Source organism: Hydra vulgaris, chromosome 15 (assembly GCF_038396675.1).
Source record: "Hydra vulgaris chromosome 15, alternate assembly HydraT2T_AEP".
NCBI lineage: Eukaryota > Metazoa > Cnidaria > Hydrozoa > Anthoathecata > Hydridae > Hydra > Hydra vulgaris.
Window position 1 is genome coordinate 44,876,701 of NC_088934.1, and position 22,382 is coordinate 44,899,082.

At 26.7% G+C, this 22,382-nt stretch overlaps 2 protein-coding genes across 2 annotated transcripts in view; one reads left to right on the forward strand and one right to left on the reverse strand.

The window, feature by feature from the left end:
- Window positions 1–22,382, forward strand: part of LOC100208050 (pre-mRNA-splicing factor ATP-dependent RNA helicase PRP16) — a 50,228-nt gene that overhangs the window by 4,336 nt on the left and 23,510 nt on the right. Inside the window, exons 3-9 of the mRNA XM_065818651.1 lie at window positions 8,333–8,454; window positions 10,171–10,370; window positions 15,656–15,841; window positions 16,126–16,287; window positions 19,957–20,187; window positions 20,936–21,097; window positions 21,758–21,904. Coding sequence (XP_065674723.1) covers window positions 8,333–8,454; window positions 10,171–10,370; window positions 15,656–15,841; window positions 16,126–16,287; window positions 19,957–20,187; window positions 20,936–21,097; window positions 21,758–21,904 — 1,210 coding nt within the window. The remainder of the gene's footprint in view (window positions 1–8,332; window positions 8,455–10,170; window positions 10,371–15,655; window positions 15,842–16,125; window positions 16,288–19,956; window positions 20,188–20,935; window positions 21,098–21,757; window positions 21,905–22,382) is intronic.
- LOC136091288 (uncharacterized) lies at window positions 575–2,380 on the reverse strand. Its single transcript, XM_065818652.1, has 2 exons — window positions 2,025–2,380; window positions 575–1,923 (listed from the first exon to the last, which is right to left on the reverse strand). Exons 1-2 carry the CDS (start codon window positions 2,266–2,268, stop codon window positions 710–712), a joined length of 1,458 nt encoding a protein of 485 aa, XP_065674724.1. The 5' UTR covers window positions 2,269–2,380; the 3' UTR covers window positions 575–709.

The window sequence follows — 22,382 nt, forward strand, 5'->3', positions numbered from 1 at the left end:
GAAAAATCCACATTAGTGCAAATAATATCAAATGAGACTCTTCTTATTTTTATTGAGGTAAGTGACATTGGGATAAAACTGTGGTGGATTCGTGTCCCAGGTATTGTCGAACAAGAACGATATCTCTCTTCCAAATTGAAGTTTGTAGTATGTGTTTCTATTGAAACTTTGTCAACAACAAAAAAAAGATATTCCTTTGACGTGTTGAACACACCAGCTGTACATTTTGCTTGGTGTGTCAATAGGATCGTTTAGTGATTGTAGACTGGCTCGTGCAACAAGACGTTTCACTGTTCCACCAACACCATCACAAGGGCTTTTACCATGCGATGTTGCAAAAAAGTGCCACTCTGCAGTCATGTCAAAATCGTGTTTATGGTAGCATAAGTTGATAAGATTTTTGTAATTTTTATATTGTGATGCAGCTCCATCACTAAAATAGATAATGTGTTCAAATGTTTGTAATTGTTTAAGTTTATCAATAACATTACCGATAAAGCAATGAACAGCATCTGTTCCATGTTTCAGATGATCTGATATAACACAATAACTTTGACTATCAAGTTCTCCATCTTTTATAAAATACGCAACAAAGGGGTGCACAGTTGCTTGGCTGTTATTCCAGTGAAAACCTTGCACTGCATCCTGTATTAGAAAACTATAGTTTTCTGCAAAGTCAAGAAGAACCAAAGCTTGATTTTCTTTTAAATTAGTTTTCAAATGTTGGTAGTAGGTGGCTTGACTTTTTGATATAAAATGATGCACTCGTAAACTGTTCATAAACCATTTCAATAAATTCATCTAAAGGTAGAGTTGCTGGTACTAAAGTACATTGGTAATTTGATTTTTGCCATTGATAAAAGTTAACTTCACTAATTTCTTTTTCTGTAAACAAAGTGTCAATGTAGTCTAACAAAACCTTTTTAGCAGGACATTTATCGCAGCTATGCAGCATACAATCTCTATTTTCAATGCTACAAACCATTAATTTTAATAAGATTTTGTAATCAGAAATTCCAGGAATTTTCTGTACAAGGAGCTTTACATTTTGATGGTACTGGCAAACACAAACTGCATGCAGACCAGAAGCACCACCTACAGGAATGCACCACTTGGGCCTTAGCTCACAAAATTTTGAAAATCCAACTTTAAGATAATTATATTTCTTTTTAAACTCAATATGTAGCTCTTTCATATTGACTAGTAGAAGGCGCTTTTGGATATGTTGCTTTTTACTATCTACTTTAACTGAAACAAACTCTTTTTTTCCTGGACAAACCCTTGAATATTCATCGCATTCGTAGAAATGAACAACCTCTGTAATTACATCTTCGCTTAGTTTTCTACCCAATTTTGGAGAAGGTTTTGATAGTATTCCACTTTTTTTACTTAATTTTCTGGCTTGTACTACAGATCTTTTTGAAGTAAAAAAAAACTTCTGAGTTTTCTCTATTGACCAACTGTCTGGAGTGAGTGTAAGAAGTGTGATTTTTTCAGAATTTGACAGTGTTTTTTCAAATTTTGACTTAATTTGAGTCATAATATTGTCTAAATCTGTGTTTGTTTTTTTCAAACATTTTTTTGAGGGTGATTCAATTCCACAAAGTGCAGCTATTTCTAAACCTAGCACATTGGCAACAGCCTTTTGTGTATGAGCTCTTACGCTATCAATTTTACGCTTTCCATATGCAACTCTATCTTTTTTTGAAACAAGTTTTAGAGGTGAGCATCCAAAACTTGCAATACTTGAATTAAGATCTTCTTTTAATGTATGGTTGTCAACATAAATTTCTTTTTCTTGGAGTTCATTTTCTTTTGTATTATGTTTGCAATTCAGAACTTTTCTGCAACTAGTGCAAATTTTTTGACCAGGTATTAAACCAAAATCTTTGGCATATGAAAGACTGATAACTCTAAGAGAATCTAAAAAATAACGGAAATAATTATTAAATATTTTTTTTTTAATTTATTTAGTGTTATTAAGGTATTTTTATTAAATTAAGATATTAAATATTGAAACTTACTTTTCACATTTTTTGCGTGCTTGTTCAACGGATTACAACAATACCTGCGATGTTCATTCTCATACCTCGACAAGTAAACTTTCTCGTGATAGCTACAAATAAAATCTATGGGATTTATTTTGCTTCTCAAAGAAATAAGCTCTTGGTTTAGTTTAGACAGTTCTTGGTAGCGTTTACTTTTATTAGATAGATAGCACTGTTCATTTAATGCTTTACCAATACAGCAAGTAGAAAGCTCAGGCATATTACTTATTATTAATTAGTTCTAAAATACAACAATTTATTTGGTTTTATTAGTACTTTTTAGATTGACATACTAGTAATATAGAATTAAATGAAACAATAACTAAACTTTTAAAAAGTAATAATTTTTTATGGAAAATTTACCTGACTTTTAGAGACTACCTTTTGGGGGTTATAAATAAGCGCCCATTAATTTTTTTGGTTTTTATTAATTAACAGTCTTTAATTGATTCGTATAAAAAATTTTATAAAAAAAAAAAAGTGCCATCTTAGGTAACAGATGCTTTGCATCACAGATCAATTTTACGAAAATCTCGATCTGACTCATTTTGGAGACCTATAACTTTTGAATGCAGCTCTTTAATCAACTGATTTTTTTAAAAATGTTTATCCACCACATGTAGATCAGCAGGCGATTTGATTTGTATTAACTTTGTAACTAGTTTTTAAGATTAAGGTCTTTAAAATCACAAAAAAACTTATTCTTAAAACAAAAAAATCAACTTTAGCCCGCCATTATGGAAAAAGTTAAGATGCCAGAAATAATATTTTTTTCTTTTTTCAAAGTATCCACAGCACACTTGCTATCTTATAATAATTGAAGTATAAAACTAACTTGTTCAAAAGTTATTGGCTGTTAAAAATGATGAAAAAACCCTTTTTTCTTGTAGAGTGAAATTTTATGCAAAATAGCCCACTACTTAAATAGCGTTTTCTCAAGAACCATATTAGATATTGATCTAAAATTTTCAAAACATGCTTTTAACATATATATGTACAAAATCAAAAAATTTCAATAAAATCTGAGATGGTCCATAAGGGACCTTTGCACCACTTGGCATGGAATGACCCTGGTGCCTTTATTTAAAATCTGTAATAGGTAATCATAAAATCAATCAGTAACACTGCAAAATTTCAATAAAATTACTGATTATCTGGCGATTTATTCATTAAATGATCAGCGTGTTTGGTTTCTTTTGTTTGATTAAGTTCATCTTTAATGTTTATGTAACAACTGGATTTCTGAAAAGTGTCAAAAGTTATCTCTTGACAATAAAACCATTTTCTGATGTTAAAAATCAATATCAATATAAAAAAGATAACATTTTGAAATCAGTTCCTTTCTTATATCCTATATTGCTGTTTAACTTTCTAGACTTCAACTACAGAAAGTGCAACATGTTTTAAGAATGAGAAAACAGTAGCTGCTCTGAAACTAAAAGGAGCTCATAAAACTTTTTTTCCAGCAGTTTTTAGATTGGTAGAATTTTGTTATTGTTCCTCTGGGGGCTCTCAGTTATATAAATTCTATGAACATTGATAAATAAATATCTACAATTTTTTAAATGAGTTTGTTATAAAAATGAATTAAAAGGTGATATAAGAAAGCAAAACTGTCCCTAGGAGAGGACAACCGGAGCAAACTGCCCTAAGTCCCACGGCCTAGGTAGTGCCGCAGCAGATTTTTTTCAATGGTCTTTATAACTTCATAAAATACCTTTACCATTTAAAATCTTGGGCGTCTAACATTTTCAGTCATTGACTTTAATGGATACTAGAGGTTGTGTTTGTACACAAAGTTCTTAGGTTCCAAGAAAAAGTTTACTTTTTATTTTTCAGTCCATTTCAAAAATGTTGCTTTTTAAAAATTTCTTTATTAAAATAAATATTATGTATTTATTTACTTTTTTAGTCAATTTAAAATATGTTGTTTTTTAAAAAAAGATTTTTAATACTTTTTAACGGTTACTTTTATTTACTCTAAACAAAAGTTTGTTTTGCAAAACCTTTTTGCAAAACAATTTCTTTTAATTACGCTAATTTTAATTCCTTTTTTTAATAATTTTGATTATTAATGCCCAGCTTATGTTTGTTTTGCAGTCGTGGTGTAGTAATAGAGCCCTTGCTTCAAATGCGAGAGGTTTTAAGTTTGATCCCCACCATGCCCCTAGTAGTACCACGCTCAACTTGTTTCTCAGCACTGCGGATTTGTTTGTCAAGACTTGTGATTTGGAGTTATAGATTAGAGAGCGGGTTATAACCACAATTAAGTAGCCTCCTTTTCTGTATTGGCCTTCTTGGCCTTGAGGAGGTGAATCAACAACAACAAAATTACTTTCTAAAATGGTTTATTTAAATACAAGTTTTAAAATATAAACTAAGGTTCCCATGAGTTTTGGCACAACAAATAAGAAATTATAAATTTTATATGCAAAATAAAGATATAAAAAGAACACTCAATAACTTGCTTGTCTTTTATGTCACAGCTTTTAAATGTTTAATTCTCTGTTTGTGTATTTAGACACTTCAGGCATCAGTCATAAAATTTTACAGTTACAATTTTTTTCTAAGTTCTGGACAAAAATGTGCATGTTAAAAAGTAGATGGACAGTGGGAGGAAGGGGCAGAAATGGGCTAGGGCTATTTAAAAACTGATTTAAATCAGGCCTAATTAGTTAGCAACTTTTTACATTTGCTAACAATTTTTTAGGTTTTTAGGTTTTTAGGTAGCCATTATGAATAAAATATGACATTCAAAAATTCAGTGTCAAAGTTTTACTAAAGAAAGTCTAGAGTTGTATACAATAAAAGTGAATTTATTGAATAGAAGTTTGAATGTTTTCTGAAATTTTGTTTTTAAAATATAGAGCTTCAAAATATGAACAAAACATGTTTTTGTTACTAAAGTTTTTATTTTGGAAAAATCAGAAATTTCAAATGACCATATTTAATGAACCACAAAAGATCTTATGCTCAATTTTTCAGGAATTGCTTTTCTCATTGATATAAACCAACCCACCAAGTTTCATTAAAATCTGAGGTGGTCCATGTTGGACTTTGGTCCACTTGAAATGACCCTATATTGACTTGATATTCTTTTTTTTATTTTAATTTTTATTTTGTTATTAATTTTTACTTTGTTATTAAGTTTTAATAATACTAACTTATTCTAACAGTAAAATTATTTTAATAATATTGGTTTTACAAAACATTGTTTTGGTTAAATTTAAATTTATAAGTGTTTAGTAAGAAGTATTTAATGGCCTTTGCTAGTGAAGTCAGAAATTCAATTTTACGTGCCCTGTCATATAGTAGTCCTTGTTTTTCTATAATAAACTTCTACATATAATTTTAGTTGTAGGTTAGCTAAAATGCTATAGAAATTGCTAAAAAGCAACTAGATTTTTAGTAACAACAACTGGGTTTTTAGTAACAACAATTGGGTTTCCAGCAACAAGACTAGGTTTCCAGTAACAAAAAACTAAATCTCAACAAAAAATTAAGGGAGTAAAGACATCACACTACAAATCAATTGTTGCTATAGTTACTGCTATTGCTACTGCTACTGTTGTTGCTATTATTGTTGCAGTAGTTGCAACAACTGCCCTGTGATTTCAAAAACAACTATATTATATATTATAGTCTACATTAAGTTGTTAAATTTAGAAGTACACAAAAAAGAAAAAAAAATTAATTAACAAGCAAATTTGTATAGGATTGGTTTTCTAGCTGTGCAAGCCTTGTCACTAAAGAGAAAGCAAAATTCATTAATATCGACTTATAATAGGATGTGAAACATAGAAATACCATGACCTGTGTTATGGATCTTGACCATTAGTATATTATTAAAAAAATAAACTTGAGTCAATACAAAAGTTTAACAAATTAATTTTATAAAATATAATTATTAAATTTAAGTTAACAAAAAGTACAATAAATTGCTCATTATTAATTTTGGCATCACAAAATTTCAAACAACTCAATATTAAGTTGTTAGGTTTTTCTTTTTCTTTTTAATGTTATTCACCTCCCAAGTTGCAGAAAGCCACTACATTCGATAAAGCTACTTTATTGAAATGGATGTGGTGAGGATCAAACTTGAAACTTTTTGCTTATGAAGCGAGCGCTCTATCACTACACCACTACTGTGTCTTTTACAAAATAAAAATGATTCCTTGAATAATTTTTTTTGATTGCACTTTTCTTCTCTATTTTTAATTTAGTTTAAGTTCATAAAACTTAGAAAACCCAATCCTGACATCAAAAGAAATTTTAATGAACTCTAAATAAAGTTCTTTTATTTTAACTAATAGAAGTCTTTTTTGAAAATGTCTTTTACCATCAGCTTAGATTGAGACATACTGTTTCATGGTAAAATTTATGAACTTGATTTTTTATTTTTCTCACTTATAGACCTTCCTTCTTTTTTAGATGGTTCTGTCATTATGCCACGCATTTGTTTCAAATACCTTGCAGCTTTTATCATTCTTAGGGAAGTAGAAAATAATTTTGCGTGTAATTTATGTTCCAACTCTCAGGAACCAAAGTCAGTAATTTAATTTTTTCTGATTTTGAAGAAACATCAAACTTTGCTTTAATTAATTTCATTTATGAGCCCAAGTCTTGTTTACTTTCCCAACACAGCTCTTGTTTTTGGTTCATTATTTTGCATAGCTGACCCTGTCTTTATGTTTAAGACAGGGTCAGCAATGTATGCTGACCCTGTCTTTATGAGCTACTAATTTTATAGGTGAACAAACAAGGCTATTAATACTGGAAAAGATTTCTTTTAAAATGTAAATCTCATTAAAATCATAATCTTTATGTTGACATAAATCGTTCCATAATCTTCTTTGTTATTTTTGATATACAACATTTTTCAACATATTGTACAAAGTTTATGACCAAGTATTAAATCAAACTTTTTGCAACATCAATACTGATTACTCTAAAAAGTAACAAAATGATACAACATTAAATAAGTCAAATTATTTTTAAAACTTTTTAATTTAACTTTGTGTTTGTTAAATGGATTGCAACAAAAGCTTCTGTCATACAAAATCTCAAGTTTATCCAAGTAGGCCTTTTTATGGTGATTAGAAATAGTTTGAATATGATTTACTTCATGTAGTAATATAATAATAATTTTTTTTTATTGGATTTTTTTTCTTTATTTTTAACTTAATATGAAGTAATTGAAGAAAAATTACTCAAACTATTTGGTGAACAAATAAAAAACTTGTAAGCATTACTGATAAAATAATATCCTAAATATAAAAAATAAAATAAATATAAAATTTTTTCAAAACATACATCAATTAGCTAATTTTCTAAATTAAGTAAAAATTTATAAACAAGTTTTTATTGAAATTTTGGTTTACAGTTTAATTTTCTATTGAAATTTTAGCTCCTACCGAATTTCTAAAATGTACTGAAACTAAATTTTTGATTTAAAGCAAAGTTTTGGTGAAAACTAAAACCAAATATTTTGAATCACCAAGTACAAAGAAGATATGTAAAGAAAATTGTGTTTTTTAGTTTTGTTTTTGTGTCTTCTCTAGTTTTTAATGCGCAATTTATTTTTACTCAAAATATGCTTCTCATGCCTTATGACATTTAACTTAGTAAGGGTTTTTTTAAGTTAGTGTTATATCTTGTGGTCAGTGACTGCAATGATTCTGTGGTCAGAAAAATTATCTAGGGTCAGTGTTATCTTTTTATATTAATTAAAACCTAAATTAACAATTTGTTTTAATTCAATAAGTTTTTTTTTTGTTATTTGCAAGCAAAGTTTAAATTGCAATGATTTTAATTGTTTTTCTTTGTACCAAATTGAAGTGGTTTTCTACATTTTAGTAACATTGTAACCAATGGTAACCAGAAATATATGTTATGATAACTTCTTTGTATATTAAATTTGTGATTTCTTAAACAATATTTACTTAACAATTTGTTTTAATTCAATGATAGAGTTACAAATTAGAATTCTATTAAATGAAAGTTTGAACTGATATTGGGATTATCATTAAAAACATTTATACTACAAATTCTTGCAAAAAGTAATTTTTTATTATTTTTTCAATGTGGCTACCATGGAATAATTTTTAGTTTCAAGTGCTTCCAAATATGAGCAAGTTAAAGCATTTTCCAAATTAGGAAACTTTGACAATGTAATGAAACATAAATAAATAATATATTTTATTTTTATTTCATTGATTTTCATATATTTTAACACTTATTTTTTTAATAACATGAAATTTAACTTATTGTCATATTTTAATTAGATATAGTTCTCAATCAGGAAGACATGCAGATGAAACACCAAGATTTACACCAACTCATAAGTACAATAGTTGGGCAGATGATAGGAAACCTGGAAGCTCAATCCGTGATCAAAGGAGTCCTGGTATTACTTTTTTCCCTCAAATCTTGACTAAAATCAATTGATAAAAATTTCCTGTCAGGATTTTGTTTCATGACTATAAATAATGTCTAAAATAAATTGATTGAGTTTAGCATTAAGTGAGTTACTATTAAGCTGACATGCAAATCAATTAAAAAAACATAGTTTAAGGTATTTTTGATTGTTAACCAATTCAAAGGGTAAATATTATCACCATATTTGCATTAACAGATACTTTGGTATGTTTTCTTTTAAACATCCTTCCATGATTAATGTAAAAATCTTAGAGTAAATGTAAACTAGGTGAACTGATGACGTGTGTAATAAAATAAAAAGTTTATTATAAAATAAACAACATACAAGTTACAATATATAATATACAAGTTACAATAAATAAACAAACAAGTTTATTTACAATAATGTTAGTATACATTGTTTCCTGACATGATCCATCATCATTTTTTTATTATCCGCCTCATTTGCCATCATTTTAATCATCAGTTAATTAGGCAAATTTAAATTTATAAGATCTTTTCTTATTCTTCTGGATTTTTTTATAATTATCTTTTAGTTAGGTTTTAGAACTTTTTTTACAATTATCTTTTTGGTAGGTTGTCAGTTAGTTTGGTGGCTGAACTCTTCAAATTTTTGGTAGCTCTTGATTCAAACTCACTTTTGATGTGTACTACCATGCCATATATTAAAAAAAAGAGTAAAAGTTTTTACCACTGTTTTACCTTTGTTCACCAATAATGTCTCCAAAGTAATTTTTTTTCCTGTTGAGTTAACCACACAATTAACAAGTAGTAAACAGTCAATTAAACAGTTAACACTAAGGCCTAAGTCATTTCTTGTCAAATTTTTTTGAAACATATTGATAGCAAACATTATAGCCTGCTTTATGCTAATTTATTTTCTTACTCCTTAATTATACTTTTGTTTTGTAATTAAAATTAATTCTAGTTAATTAATTTTAAGTTCTGACTATGGATTTGAAACTTTTTCCTATATTTGTATGTTTCTGATAAATTCATGAAATAAGTTGATGAGAGGCTAGAAAAGTTAATGAAAATTTTTTGTTTCTAAAGAATCACAGCTGAATGTGATTAAGTAAATGTGAATGTGATAAAGTGAATGTGAATGTGATTAAGTTCAGATGAACTTTTATACTCTTTTTTTTTTAACGGTAGTTCTAAAATCTGATACTTTTCCCAGCTCAAATTAAAATGATTGAAATTTTTTTTGAAAAAATTGATATTTACTTTTTATGAGTTTCTTTGTTAAAATTGCACAAAGTAGATGCTTATTGTCTTTACTACCTCATAAATGTTTGGATATAAAGCAACATTAGACTGCATCAAACTAGCTCCGGTCTCCCTAAATATAATAAAAAATAATAATATAATTATTATGTAAAAAATAAAAAAAAAATGCAGCCTTTAAAATATCTTTGTTTACAATAAAAAAAGTTCAATTTTATTTGCATGCACATTTGATTTTGTTACCAGGCACAAATAATGGTAAATGATAATAAATTATAAATTAAATGCAGTTTAATTGGATTTTTTTGTGGTATTATTTTGTATAATTTTTTTTATATATATTTATGTGAAATCAAATTATGATCCAGTATTTTTTAGATATTAAAAAATCAGATAACAAAAGTTCTTAATCTGATATAAAATTAAACTTTCAATATGATCATATTTAATTCTTTAGAAAAAAATGTTGATGGATTTGAGGAGTGGGAAAATGAGCAAAAAGATTTAGATCGAGCATGGTATGACATGGATTCTGGGTATGATGCAAAACAGAATCCTTTTGCAAATGTTTCTGAAGAATATATCAAGAAAAAAGAAGAGTTGTTAAAAAAGCAACATCAGAAAAAGCGGTCTGCAAGAGCAAGGCAAGTTCAAAAGGTGCAATTGAATAAAATGTGCATATGTTTTAAAATTTATTTGTTATTGTTTCTTTTTTTTGGTGATGGACATTTTTCTTAAGTATTTAATCATAGTTGTAAGTAACAGTTAATAATGCATTAAAGTATTGACTTAAAACCAGTGTTTTTAAAAGTACATTATTTAGTTTATGACTTTGATCAAATTAGTGGGCCGGGTGAATAAAAAAAACAATTGCTTTTACTCAGCATTTTTAGAGTAATTGCTCAGCTTTACGTGAATAAACATTTTAGCAAAATTGTTCAAATTTTTATTCACGTAAAGTTGAGCAATTTACTCCAAAAACACTGAGTAATTGCTCAGCTTTATTGTGAATAAAAGTTTGAGTAAAATAAAATAAAATAGCTAAAAAATTTGTTCTCGTAAAGCTGAGCAGTTACACCAAAAATGCTGATTAAAAGTAATTGCTTTTTTTATTCACCCAGTCTAGTGTTTTATTAAAACTTATTTCAAAACAAATAACATCACTTTTTTTAACAACAATAAATTTTAGTCTTTGAAGGTATTATTGGTATTATTATTAATATTACTATTACTAGAGAATTGGCAAGCCTATTTGACATTAATGGGCTTTTTCTTTTAAGGATTTGATATGAAATGTTTCAAATATCCTGTTTGTAAATACTCAAATTAATTCAATGATTAGATATATTGACCTACTTATTTTTTTATAAAATTGTGCTACAAAAAGATGTAAGCGCTAATAATTGAGCAGTTAACTTAAATATTACAAAAAGTCTCATAACAAAAGTCACAACAGTAATTAATTTAAGTCTTAGAAACTAGATTTCTATTGCTACACTACCCTGCTCAAGGAGCTGTTAACATAAATTTGGATAAGTCTTTAATCTACAAATTCTATATTCAATTTATTGTTGATATGCTCTGAATCTATTGTTGATATGCTCTGAGCCACTTTCTATTGGGTAAATCTTATTTATCGGTCTGTTAATCCCTAGATGTTTGTTATTGTAAATATAACTTAATGTGGCGTTTCTTAATTTATTGTCTTTTGATTTATAAATGTCTTTAACAATATCTACTTTTCACAGTAAACAACATTTACTTGAATGATATATTACTAATATATCACCAACTTGAATTAGAGATGAACCAAACTTATATAAAGGCTTTTTTGAATGGTTAAGATACCATCATTGTTAATTTACTACCTTCTGTAAATTATATTAATTTTAAATTAATTGTAATTTACATTTTGCCATTCAAATAGGTTCTCTTTATCAAGGTAACTATCCTAACCTAATTTAGAGTGATTTAAGCACTAAAATAATAATTTTAGCTGAACAGCAAATGGGTTTTATAAATCCTAAAGGATCGTATATACTGGTAACAAAAATAAAAGCATCTCTTTTCCTTGGTATACTAATAGCAATAAATAATATGTTCAAAAATTCGTAAATTATTTATTTTGTTTGTTCCAAATAATACCTAGAATTTTAGCTTCTTTTTTTTTTTGAATAAATTTTTGAAAAATATCTTTTAAGTGTATACATTTTGATTCAAATTGATGAAACCCACCTTCCTTTATTATTGTTTTACACCATTCATAAAGTTTTATAGATTGATCTACTTCATCAAATTGTTCAGGTCATTAACATACAGACTATTCACAAGTTTATTAATAAAACATGAATTTAAAAAAAAATTATTTTTCATTAAGTAAAATGAAGATGTAATTCTAAACAACAATATCTACAAAATGATGTGTTGCTGATTTTTCATTTGATAGATTTTTAACAGTTAAATTGTAAAAATTATCAAAGCATACAAACCTAACATAATCACAACATTCTTCTGTAATATCTATTAGAAGAAATGCCTTTTCAATATCTGCCATAAAAGCAAATATTTTAGAACGAAATTGTAACAAAGTTATAAAAGGTGATGTACTACAAACTAGGTATTGACCTGAATATTAACAAGTGATTCAATAAAAGATTTTGCACTTGTTTCAAATACCAATCGAACTTTTGGTGTTTTATTATCATATTTAACTGGAATTAGTTAAATATGATGATAAAATAATGTACTTTTTCAGCAATTATAAACTGAAAATTTTTCAATAATACCATGAGATAATTTGTCCTTGAAAATATTATTATAGAAATTATTAAAGTCTTTTGAAAATTGTTTTGTCAGAGAATTTGTACAATTATCGCAAAAAACAGTTATTAGGTAATACAAAATGATCATCAAAAAATGATTAACTAACCTTATAATAAATATTTTTATAAATATTTATCAAAATAAGTGGTCTCTTTAAATTTATTCAATATGAAATCATTTTCTTTACAACTATATACTTTATAACCCCAAATCTCTCTTAAAGAAGATTTTCAAATTATATCATTGTCAATAAATTCAGATTGAATCTTTATAACATGTACAGTATTAACAGAAGAAGAACTTCCTTTTTTTTCCTCAATAACCACTTAACACATACCCTCCAAGGTTTAATTTTAATGCAACTCGCCCAGAATTACTTTGAATAATTGTATTATCAAAGTATTGCTTGTAAAAGTCTGCACCTACCATAATATAAATATTTACAGGACTATTTACTACAACATCTGCTAATGTTAAACCCTTTAAATGACCAAGTTTCTTGAATGCTAAATCAGTACTTTTAATAAAACAAGGAATTAAAACAAAACAATTGTTTGTTCCTAAAACTGTAACTTGAACCCTTTCTAGTACCTCAGTTTCACTCTGATTTCCAAATGTATTAATAATAAATTTCTTAGTGCCCAATGTTTTTAAATTAAGCTTTCTTTGCAATAATGGTGAGGTTATTATATTAAGATGTAGGTGTGAACTGCTATAAAATAGAATATGTGCTGGATACATGCAGAATACGTGTACGATTTTCACAGTTTCATTGTTTGTATAAAACTGAATTTTGATAACAAATTTTTGTAAATAAGTGGTTAAGAAATTATGGTACATGATGATTGTATTTTTTCTATTATCAATATATTTCCATTCTTTCTAGCACAAAAGGTTTAAAAATTATGAAATAGTTTGTTTCCTTAGCTATCTTTTTATTACATTTATTATTTTGTTTGCTTATTCTTTGCTTAAAATGTTAAATAGGGTTGAGTTTTTACCTTTTTTTTAACCAATTTGTCAGTAAATTTTGATAGTAAAAAAAACAAGCTGTTGTTTTATTTTTTTCTTAAGTAACTTTCGCTCATTCCAGTCACACACAGAAAAATGTCAGATGCTGGAAACTTGAAAAAGATCAATCTAAAAGTGTCTGCAAGATATTCATAAAAAAATCTGAGTTCACATAATTTACTACAGAAATATGGTATCACCTTAATCAAAACATAAATTAAAAAGAACAAGTAAGGTGCAAAAATCTCTTCAATAAAAGGACCACCAAAATTTTTTTCTTTTTTGCACAAGGATTCAATTAAATAATTTCTCTCAAAACTGGAAGCTCTGAGTGGATTTATTTTAACCCTTTAACAAAAAGCACATTTATCTGCTAAAGTAATCACTGAAAATGACAGCCCAACAGTAGAAGCACAACAGCAGAAGTACAACAGCAAAACATCTAAATATATTATAATTACAAAAGGACTTTTTTTTAATTTAGTTTTTTTTTCCCCCATTTTAAATGTAAATTCCTTATTTTTTATCAGCAATTAAACAAATGTTGGAAAACAAATGTCTATAGTTTCACAACATCTAACCTAGTAAGTTTATTCTATAAAAACACGCATTTCTATTATTATTTCTATTATTAGATTATTAGTAATTTCTGGTTTTATCATCTTATTTTATGATCTTATAAGAAAAGGCAAATTTTATATGAGTTTGGTCAAACTGTTTTTTTTTTGGTCAAACTTTTTATTTGCATGCTTTTTATTTTCTTCTAATTTAGTGTTTTTAAAGACATTAACTTATAGAGCATGATAAAGATTTAATATAATAATAAAATAAATTTTTTTAATTATTTTAATATATATTTAGTTTTTTATATTTTTATTCAGTAAATCTAAAATTAATAGATTTAAGTATAAAATTTATATTAATTTAATAAGAGTTTGATTAATTTGATAAGATTTTGAAGTTTGATTTAATAACTAAGTTTTTGCATTATATTACTGAAAAAACAAATTGAATGAGTAACTGTATACTTTAAGATTTAAAATTAAAAAAAAAAAAAATTGTCAAGTCTACTGCTAAAATGATCTTAAAAGTATAATTTCAAATGCTTTTGTTTTGGTGTTTGTAGAAATTTGCTTTGAACTTTTTTATTTTATATTTTTTCATTTTTAATATATTTTTTAATATTTGACCCATTTTTTCAAATATTTGAATGTTTTAAAAGTCCAATTTGTAAAATATTCAAATATTAAAAAAAGGGTGGACTGCATACCACTATTTTAATTATTTTAAGTATTTGTTATAATAATTCATAGATAATTTTTATGGCTGTAAATTAAATGCATCACAAGTATGACTGTAGCAATTAGTATCTTGTCTCATTAAGTTATGATGTTAAGTTTTTTAATATTTTGTCTCAATAAATCATAACGTTAAGTTTTATGTTAAGATCTTAAGTTTTTAATATCTTATCTCAATAAGTCATGGCATAAAGTTTTTGATATCTTGTCTCAATAAGTCATGATGTTAAGTTTTTAATATCTTGTTTTAATAAGTCATGATGTTAAATTTTTAATATCTTGTCTCAATAAGTCATGAAGTTAAGTTTTAATGCTATGTCTCAATTTATCATGACTTAAGTTTTCTCTTATTAAACTATTTCTTTTTTGCAGCTCATTCATCCATTCATCAAAATGAAAGTTGTCTTGATTGAAATTAAGAGCAAAATACATATGTAAATATGTAATAGTTTTTCCATGCCATTCATAAACTGCATACAACTACAATATGCTTACATATTGTCAGCTTTCAGAATTAGGGTTGGATTAGGTCTTGACTGTTGACCAAAAAGTGTTTGAGGTCAGCAATAAATTGCTGATCTCGTTTCTACGTTTTATGGCGTAACCCCTTTGTTTCAATTTTTTTGCCGACCTCTAACAGTTTAAGGTCAGCAATTATTTGTCGACCTCAAACTATTAGACCTCATCTAATTCTGAGATATTGTAGTGGTATGCAGTTTAGCATAGTTGTATGTAATATATTTACATTTTATTACTTTTACATTTTTTGTTCATTATTTTTGTGTTTATATTTAATGTTTGATCAATCAGGATAATGATATGTGGGAGACAAATCGTCTTTTGACAAGTGGAGTGGTATTACGTACTGAGTTTGAAGAAAATTTTGACGAATCAGATGAGGCTAAAGTTCATCTACTTGTTCACAACATAGTGCCCCCATTTTTAGATGGAAGAATCATGTTTACCAAACAGCCAGAACCAGTTATTCCTTTAAAGGTATTTTAAAGATTTTTTTTTACTCTGTATCTAGTGAAAGATTTTTAAAAAAATTATTTTTCAAGAGCTTTTTTTGTCATTTTCGAAACAAGTGTTTTTTTGCTAAAAAGCAATAAATATTTTTTGTTATTAAAGACAATAAGAATAAACTTAAATTGAATAAACATAAAAAGAGTTTAATTCTTTAATAAGACTTGTTTAAGAATTTATTTTTTGATATTACAAAGTTTTTGACTTGGAAATAGTAAAAAAAAGAATTTTTAAATGTACTTGTTTTACAATAGGATCCAACTGGCGATATGGCAACTGTATCCCGCAAAGGGTGTCATTCAGTTCGTGTTCATCGAGAAAAAAAAGAAGCACTCAAAGCTCAAAGAAGAGAGTGGGAATTAGCTGGAACTAAAATCGGTGACATTTTGGGTATAGAAAGAAAAGAAGATAAAGATGTTAGTTTTTTTTTTTAATTTTTGTTTTACATATTTTGTTTTGAGATCACAATCACTCTTTATAAATACAGTGTTTAACAGTTATAAAAATAAGGTTTAAATAGTTATAATTAACACCAGTAACATTATTAACATAATTAACATATTTAATATAATTAACACTATTAGTAATTATAACTGATCATCAGCTTTTCATAATAAACTAATTAAACAGCATAACCTTTTTTATTTTCGTTTTTTGATTTAATCTCATTAAATAAAATAGTATATGGGGTTGCATGTCTAAAACAGAATATAGCAAAATATTTTTTAGAAAACTTGTTATCTTCCATTAATGTTATCATTGTTATCACAAGTGCCAGTTGTATACCTATCAACAAGTTTTGATAAGCAATGAGTATTTTTTTTAAATGAGCAAAAAATCTATAAATTTTTTTGCAACTATAAAACTTTTTGAACCTCCACTAGCAGCCATACTTAAACCTCTGTCTCATCTGAAAATGCTTATTTGGTTACTGCTCTAATAAAATAATACATTTTTCAGCAGAGTTATTTTTCTTGTGTAACTTATCCTTTTGTTTTTTACTTCAAAGATCATTTCTTTCTTATAAAGCTAAAAAATGTCAAATGAGAGTCTGCAATGGATTAGAGACCTATGCAATGAGAATCTCTGACTTTAGACCCACTCACCAAGAAATATTCACATTTATGATTTAACCCCACATTAAGTGTGATTAAATCATAAAGTATTCTTTAAGATAACCCCGCATTAAGTTAGTCTCTTATGGAATTAACGCAAAGATCTGTTAGTCAATGTATTTGTACATTAGAGAATCTACGATGGATTAAACATCTATGCTTTGAAAAATGTCTGATTTAATAACTGATTTAAAACTGTTCCAATACACACCTGACACAGGCTTCTATCCTTTGGCAAATCAGATTGTGTTTTGTTTACCAGTTAAGTTAAAGTACAATTTCAAGCCTGACATGCTAGGCTTGAAATAAAAACTAAGGAAAATGAAAACATCATGCAGTTGGGAAGTACAAAAAGAAGTAGCTCATCACGTAGTTTATTCAAAAGAAGTCATTGCCTGATGATGCATAAGAAACAAATAATTGTATGTATGTAATTGCTTTGTGTATGTAATTGGCATGTTTATTCAAATAGACACAAGCAAAATATAAAGATCTAGTTAATACACAAAAATGCAATCTAAATGTGAAAAATTAAATATATAGATAATATATATTTATTGTATATAATAAATAGAATTCAGAGGATAAAAGCAAGATCTGATGGGGAAAAGTGTGGGATTAGTGTTTTATGTTGTTTTGTAGGGAAGTCATCCGATAGTGTAAAAGTATGAAGTGCAATACCTTAACACTCTAACTAATCATGGTATACATGTATTGATAGTTTGCAAAAATGTGTTTAAATATATAAAAAATAGTAATGCAGATATTATTGTATTTTTATTTATTTATTTTTTCATTTTTATTGAGTGATTTATTTAGGGATTAGCTCAGTGGAGTGTACATACTGACCTAAATACATTACTGATCTAAATAGGTAGATCTGTAGGGAGTGTACATACATCAACTGACTTAAATAGGTTGAACATGCCAAGAGTGTACATACATTGACTGGTTTAAATACATAAAACATGCGTGGAGTGTGAACACAAGGACTGACTTAATTAGATAAATTATGATAGTTTATGATAAAAAATAAAGACGACTATTCAGATGTTTTTGTTCTTTATTGAAACAGTTAGGGATTTTTTTTTTTTGTTAAGAAGTTAAAATGTAAAAAGTAAAAAGTCATAAAATTGCTAATTTGCGCGCTGCATCATAAACTGAAAATTCAGAACCAAGAGTTTGAACCTTGTAGGGTGCGCATTTTTTGTTTTTTCTTTTTATATTGTCCAAACCATCATTTATTATCATTTCAATTACCATTTTATTATCTTCTTATTTTATTTATTACTTTGTATTGTATTTTTAGTCATGGTAGCCATTAATACACCAGCGGATTTAGACTTGTTTACTCTTAGGCCATTGTTTTATCATTTGCTAAGAATGACTAGAGCGTGAGTTATTGTTCACCCTTTTCCTGAGTTGTGAAATTTTATTCCTTCTACTAAATAATCTTTACATTCAATCATAGTTCTTACCCTATGATATCATCTACAATCTAGTCTTATTATCACATTTCCCAGGTTTATGTAACTGGAGGGCTCCGTTGGTCACTTTTTGCGATCATTGTATAAACAATTAAAAATATATTCTTTGTGGCAAGTGAGCCCCGACTTCTTCCAATGTACACCTCAACAACAAAACGAACATTAGACTATCCTGCTGGATGTGGTTACAGTGCTTAATAAACTTGTGACTATGCTGACCCTGAGGTATTCCTTCATTTGGAAGCTTCACAATGCATGTCAGCGCTCCCTGGCTATGTGCTCAGATCTAAAATCTCACTTCATAGCAAATCATTCCATATCAGTATGAGGTTGTAGCTCTTTTGGCTAAGAGTGATGGCTTACGGCTTACAGTGACTAATGTGTGTATTCGATCAATTGAAATCCATTCTGTAGATCTTACGTCTGGCTCTGATTTGCTAGCCCATAAGCGCAAGAAGTGAGTGTGTTTAGCTTTTTATTCAATCAATGTTGATCAGCAATCATTCGATAAAAGTATAACTAAAAAAATTTTTAAAGAATTTTATAAGAAAAAAATATCTTTAAAAAAAAAAGGTAAAACAACATTTTACTATATGATTTTGTTGCTATTTTTTATGATAATATTATGGTAATGGAAAGACGTTGTTATCAGTTTGACTTTATTGATTTTTTATTGATTTTAATTTGTTAGTATTAAGTAAAGTTGAATGCTAAGGTTTACTTGTTTTCCTAATCTATTTTTAAGTGGAATAAAAGTTGTTTGAATAAAATACTTGTATCACTTTTGCAATCTATACTGAAATCAATGAAAACTAATTAAGGCAAAGCAACAAAGAAAATATTTTGATTCAAATTAATAACAGGAAATATAAAAAAATGTTTTACTGCACAATTTTTGCCTAGTGTTCAATTAGTATTCATAAATAGTTTTTCAAAATTCAAAATAGATCTTATAATAAACTCTGGTTTTTTATTTAAAATTTTGTTAAGTTATTTTGAACTTTGTTTAATATAACTATTTTTGTATATTTCTCAAGTTTTTTCAAAATTTTTGTAAATTTCTCAAGTTTTTTCAAGATTGTTATAAATTTAAGCCAAACTTTAAAATGTAAATTTAACATCTAAATTTTGTAACAAACTCTAAAATATAAATTTTGTAAGTTTACATCAAACTTAAGTAAAATATTTTTTATTTGAGTAGCTGCTCTTATTGTTTTATTAAAACTGTTAACCATGAAACTTAACAATGAATGTGCTTTAAAAAAAAAGTGAAAGAATGATTGACATTGCAAAAGGCTATAATCTCTAAAACACTTATGTATTTTACACTTTAGTTGCTCATAATAGAGTACACCAAGGGTGCATTTCACAATCTTGATGTGGAATACACCCTTACTATTTTTTGTGAAATACAATATTGCTATTTGTTCGCATAGTCTTTATAATGAATGATTTGTTATTTGTTACTATTTTTGTTTTTAAGGATCTACATGGAGATGAAGGTGATTATAAGAAATCACAACAATTCTCAGAAGTCATGAAAGAAAAAAATGAAGCATCCAGTGATTTTTGTAAAAAAAAAACCCTCAAAGAACAGAGGCAGTATTTACCTATATTTGCTGCACGCTCAGAGTTGCTTACAATTATTCGTGACAACCCTGTTGTTGTAATAGTCGGTGAGACAGGATCTGGTAAAACAACCCAGCTAACGCAGGTATTTACTGATGTTATAATGAAAATCATTTTAAAAAAAACTTATAGTCATTGCTGCCTAATACTATATTGTTAGGTTTCTAATACATTTAGAATGCTCGCAGTTATATGGTAACATTTTTTTTCAAAACTACTTTTTGTTTCAAAAACTGAAGTTTTTAATGATATGATAAAAGAATTACATATTTTTAAAAAATCCTTTAGTTTTCAAAAAGACCTTGCAATAATAACTTGTAAAGAGTGCTGTAATTTGTAGTTTTTGACCACATATTGTAGTTAATTATTTCAGTGCTTGGTTTTTTAATTTGTTTTATTTCAGATCTTCCAAAAATTAGATTTTGACAAATAAGTACAATTATGCACCTGATTTGCGACATCAATCTAAAGCTATTCTTTAATTAATAGTATTTAGAAAAATTAAAGTTGAACATTTAAAAAAAAAAGTTGAACATTGAGAAAGTATTACAGTTAAAGTTTTTGTATTGTTTTTATAAAGTGAAACAAATAAATATTGTGCCATGTTTTTGGACTTTGGTTCATCATCAGAAAAAAAAATTTTTTGTCTAATAATTGATTTGAAATCAAGCTCCAAAAACACTAATTATATTTAGATGGAAATTTTAATAACAACAATTGATTTTAAAGATTTTTTAAAAAAACTTTTAAACTTTAATTTTATTTTTAATTTGCTAATCCTACTTTATTAATCCTAAGAGGGAGAGGTATGCATATGATTTTATTTTTTATAGTATTTGCTTGAGGATGGTTACAGTAAGTACGGTATTATAGGATGTACACAACCTCGTCGTGTTGCAGCCATGTCTGTTGCAAAACGTGTTAGTGAAGAAATGCAAGTAAAACTTGGTGATGAAGTTGGTTATGCTATACGTTTTGAAGATGTTACTAATGAGGTTTATTATTTTTTTTTGTTATTTAAATTTTTATCAAAATAAAAATAAAATTTAACTTCAGAATGTTTGAAAAAGCTATATTAAGCAATCTTTAAAAATTCATGTGTGTTTATAAAATATTTTGCGTTTCAATTATATGAGTGTAATTTATATGAGTAAAATTATTTGTATAGTTACTGAGTTTGGAATGATTGTGTTAATTATTATCATCAGTTGTGTCAACAAATTAAGATCTTTTTTGTTTGATAATACAATTTTTAAATTGTAACACTTTTTTTTCAAACTTTATTTATTATTATGCTCCCTTGGTAAAAAGTTCCTTTGGTTTTCCATTTACTTTATCTCTATTTTTTTTATTTTTTTTTATATCAACAAATGTAATTTATTTATGCATCATCAAAGTCATGCTCAATAGATTTTTCTGATTCTCAATGATTAAAAAAAATCTTGAAAATTATAGCTGCACATATTGAGAAAAATATTCATTTAGTTTACAATTTACATATGAATTTTATATTTACAATGTATATATATGAGAGAAAAGTTGTTTAATTTTAATGACTGTCGTTTAAAAAAAAAAGTCTAAAAAGTAATTTATTTATAACCATTTTATTTTAAAAATAATTTTATTTTTTATTTTTAACTATTTCATTTTTTTAGAAAACCATTATCAAGTACATGACAGATGGAATTTTGTTAAGAGAGTGCTTAGCAGGATCAGACTTGGATACTTACAGCTGCATTATTATGGATGAAGCTCATGAGCGTTCTTTAAATACTGACGTTTTGTTTGGTTTACTAAGAGAGGTAGATAACAATATATTATTTATAATTCTCTACTACACAAACAGAAAACTTGATCTAAAAAATAATTCATTTATTTTTTTTATTTTTTTTTTTTCTAAGCTTTCTAAATCAGTCGTAACATTTTTAAAACCTTTTCCTGTATCAATACTTTTTTTTTTTTTTTTGTAAATTTTTCCATAAACATTTAAATAAAATTTTTGGTAGAGTTTAAAAAAAAAAATGTTGCACTGTTATTCATAGTTTCTGCACATTTTTCAAGGTGTATGTTTTTGTTCATGCACTTTAAAACATTTTTTTAAAACTTAAAACGATCAAATTACCATTTGCAGAAATGTCAAATAATAAATTATTATGAATAAAAATATTTTTATTGGATTGGGTATTACATTTTATTGAATGGGATGTTACACATATTATAATCATCATTTAATTTTATAAATAATTTAATTTTTATTATTTTAAATCTAAGCAATAATAT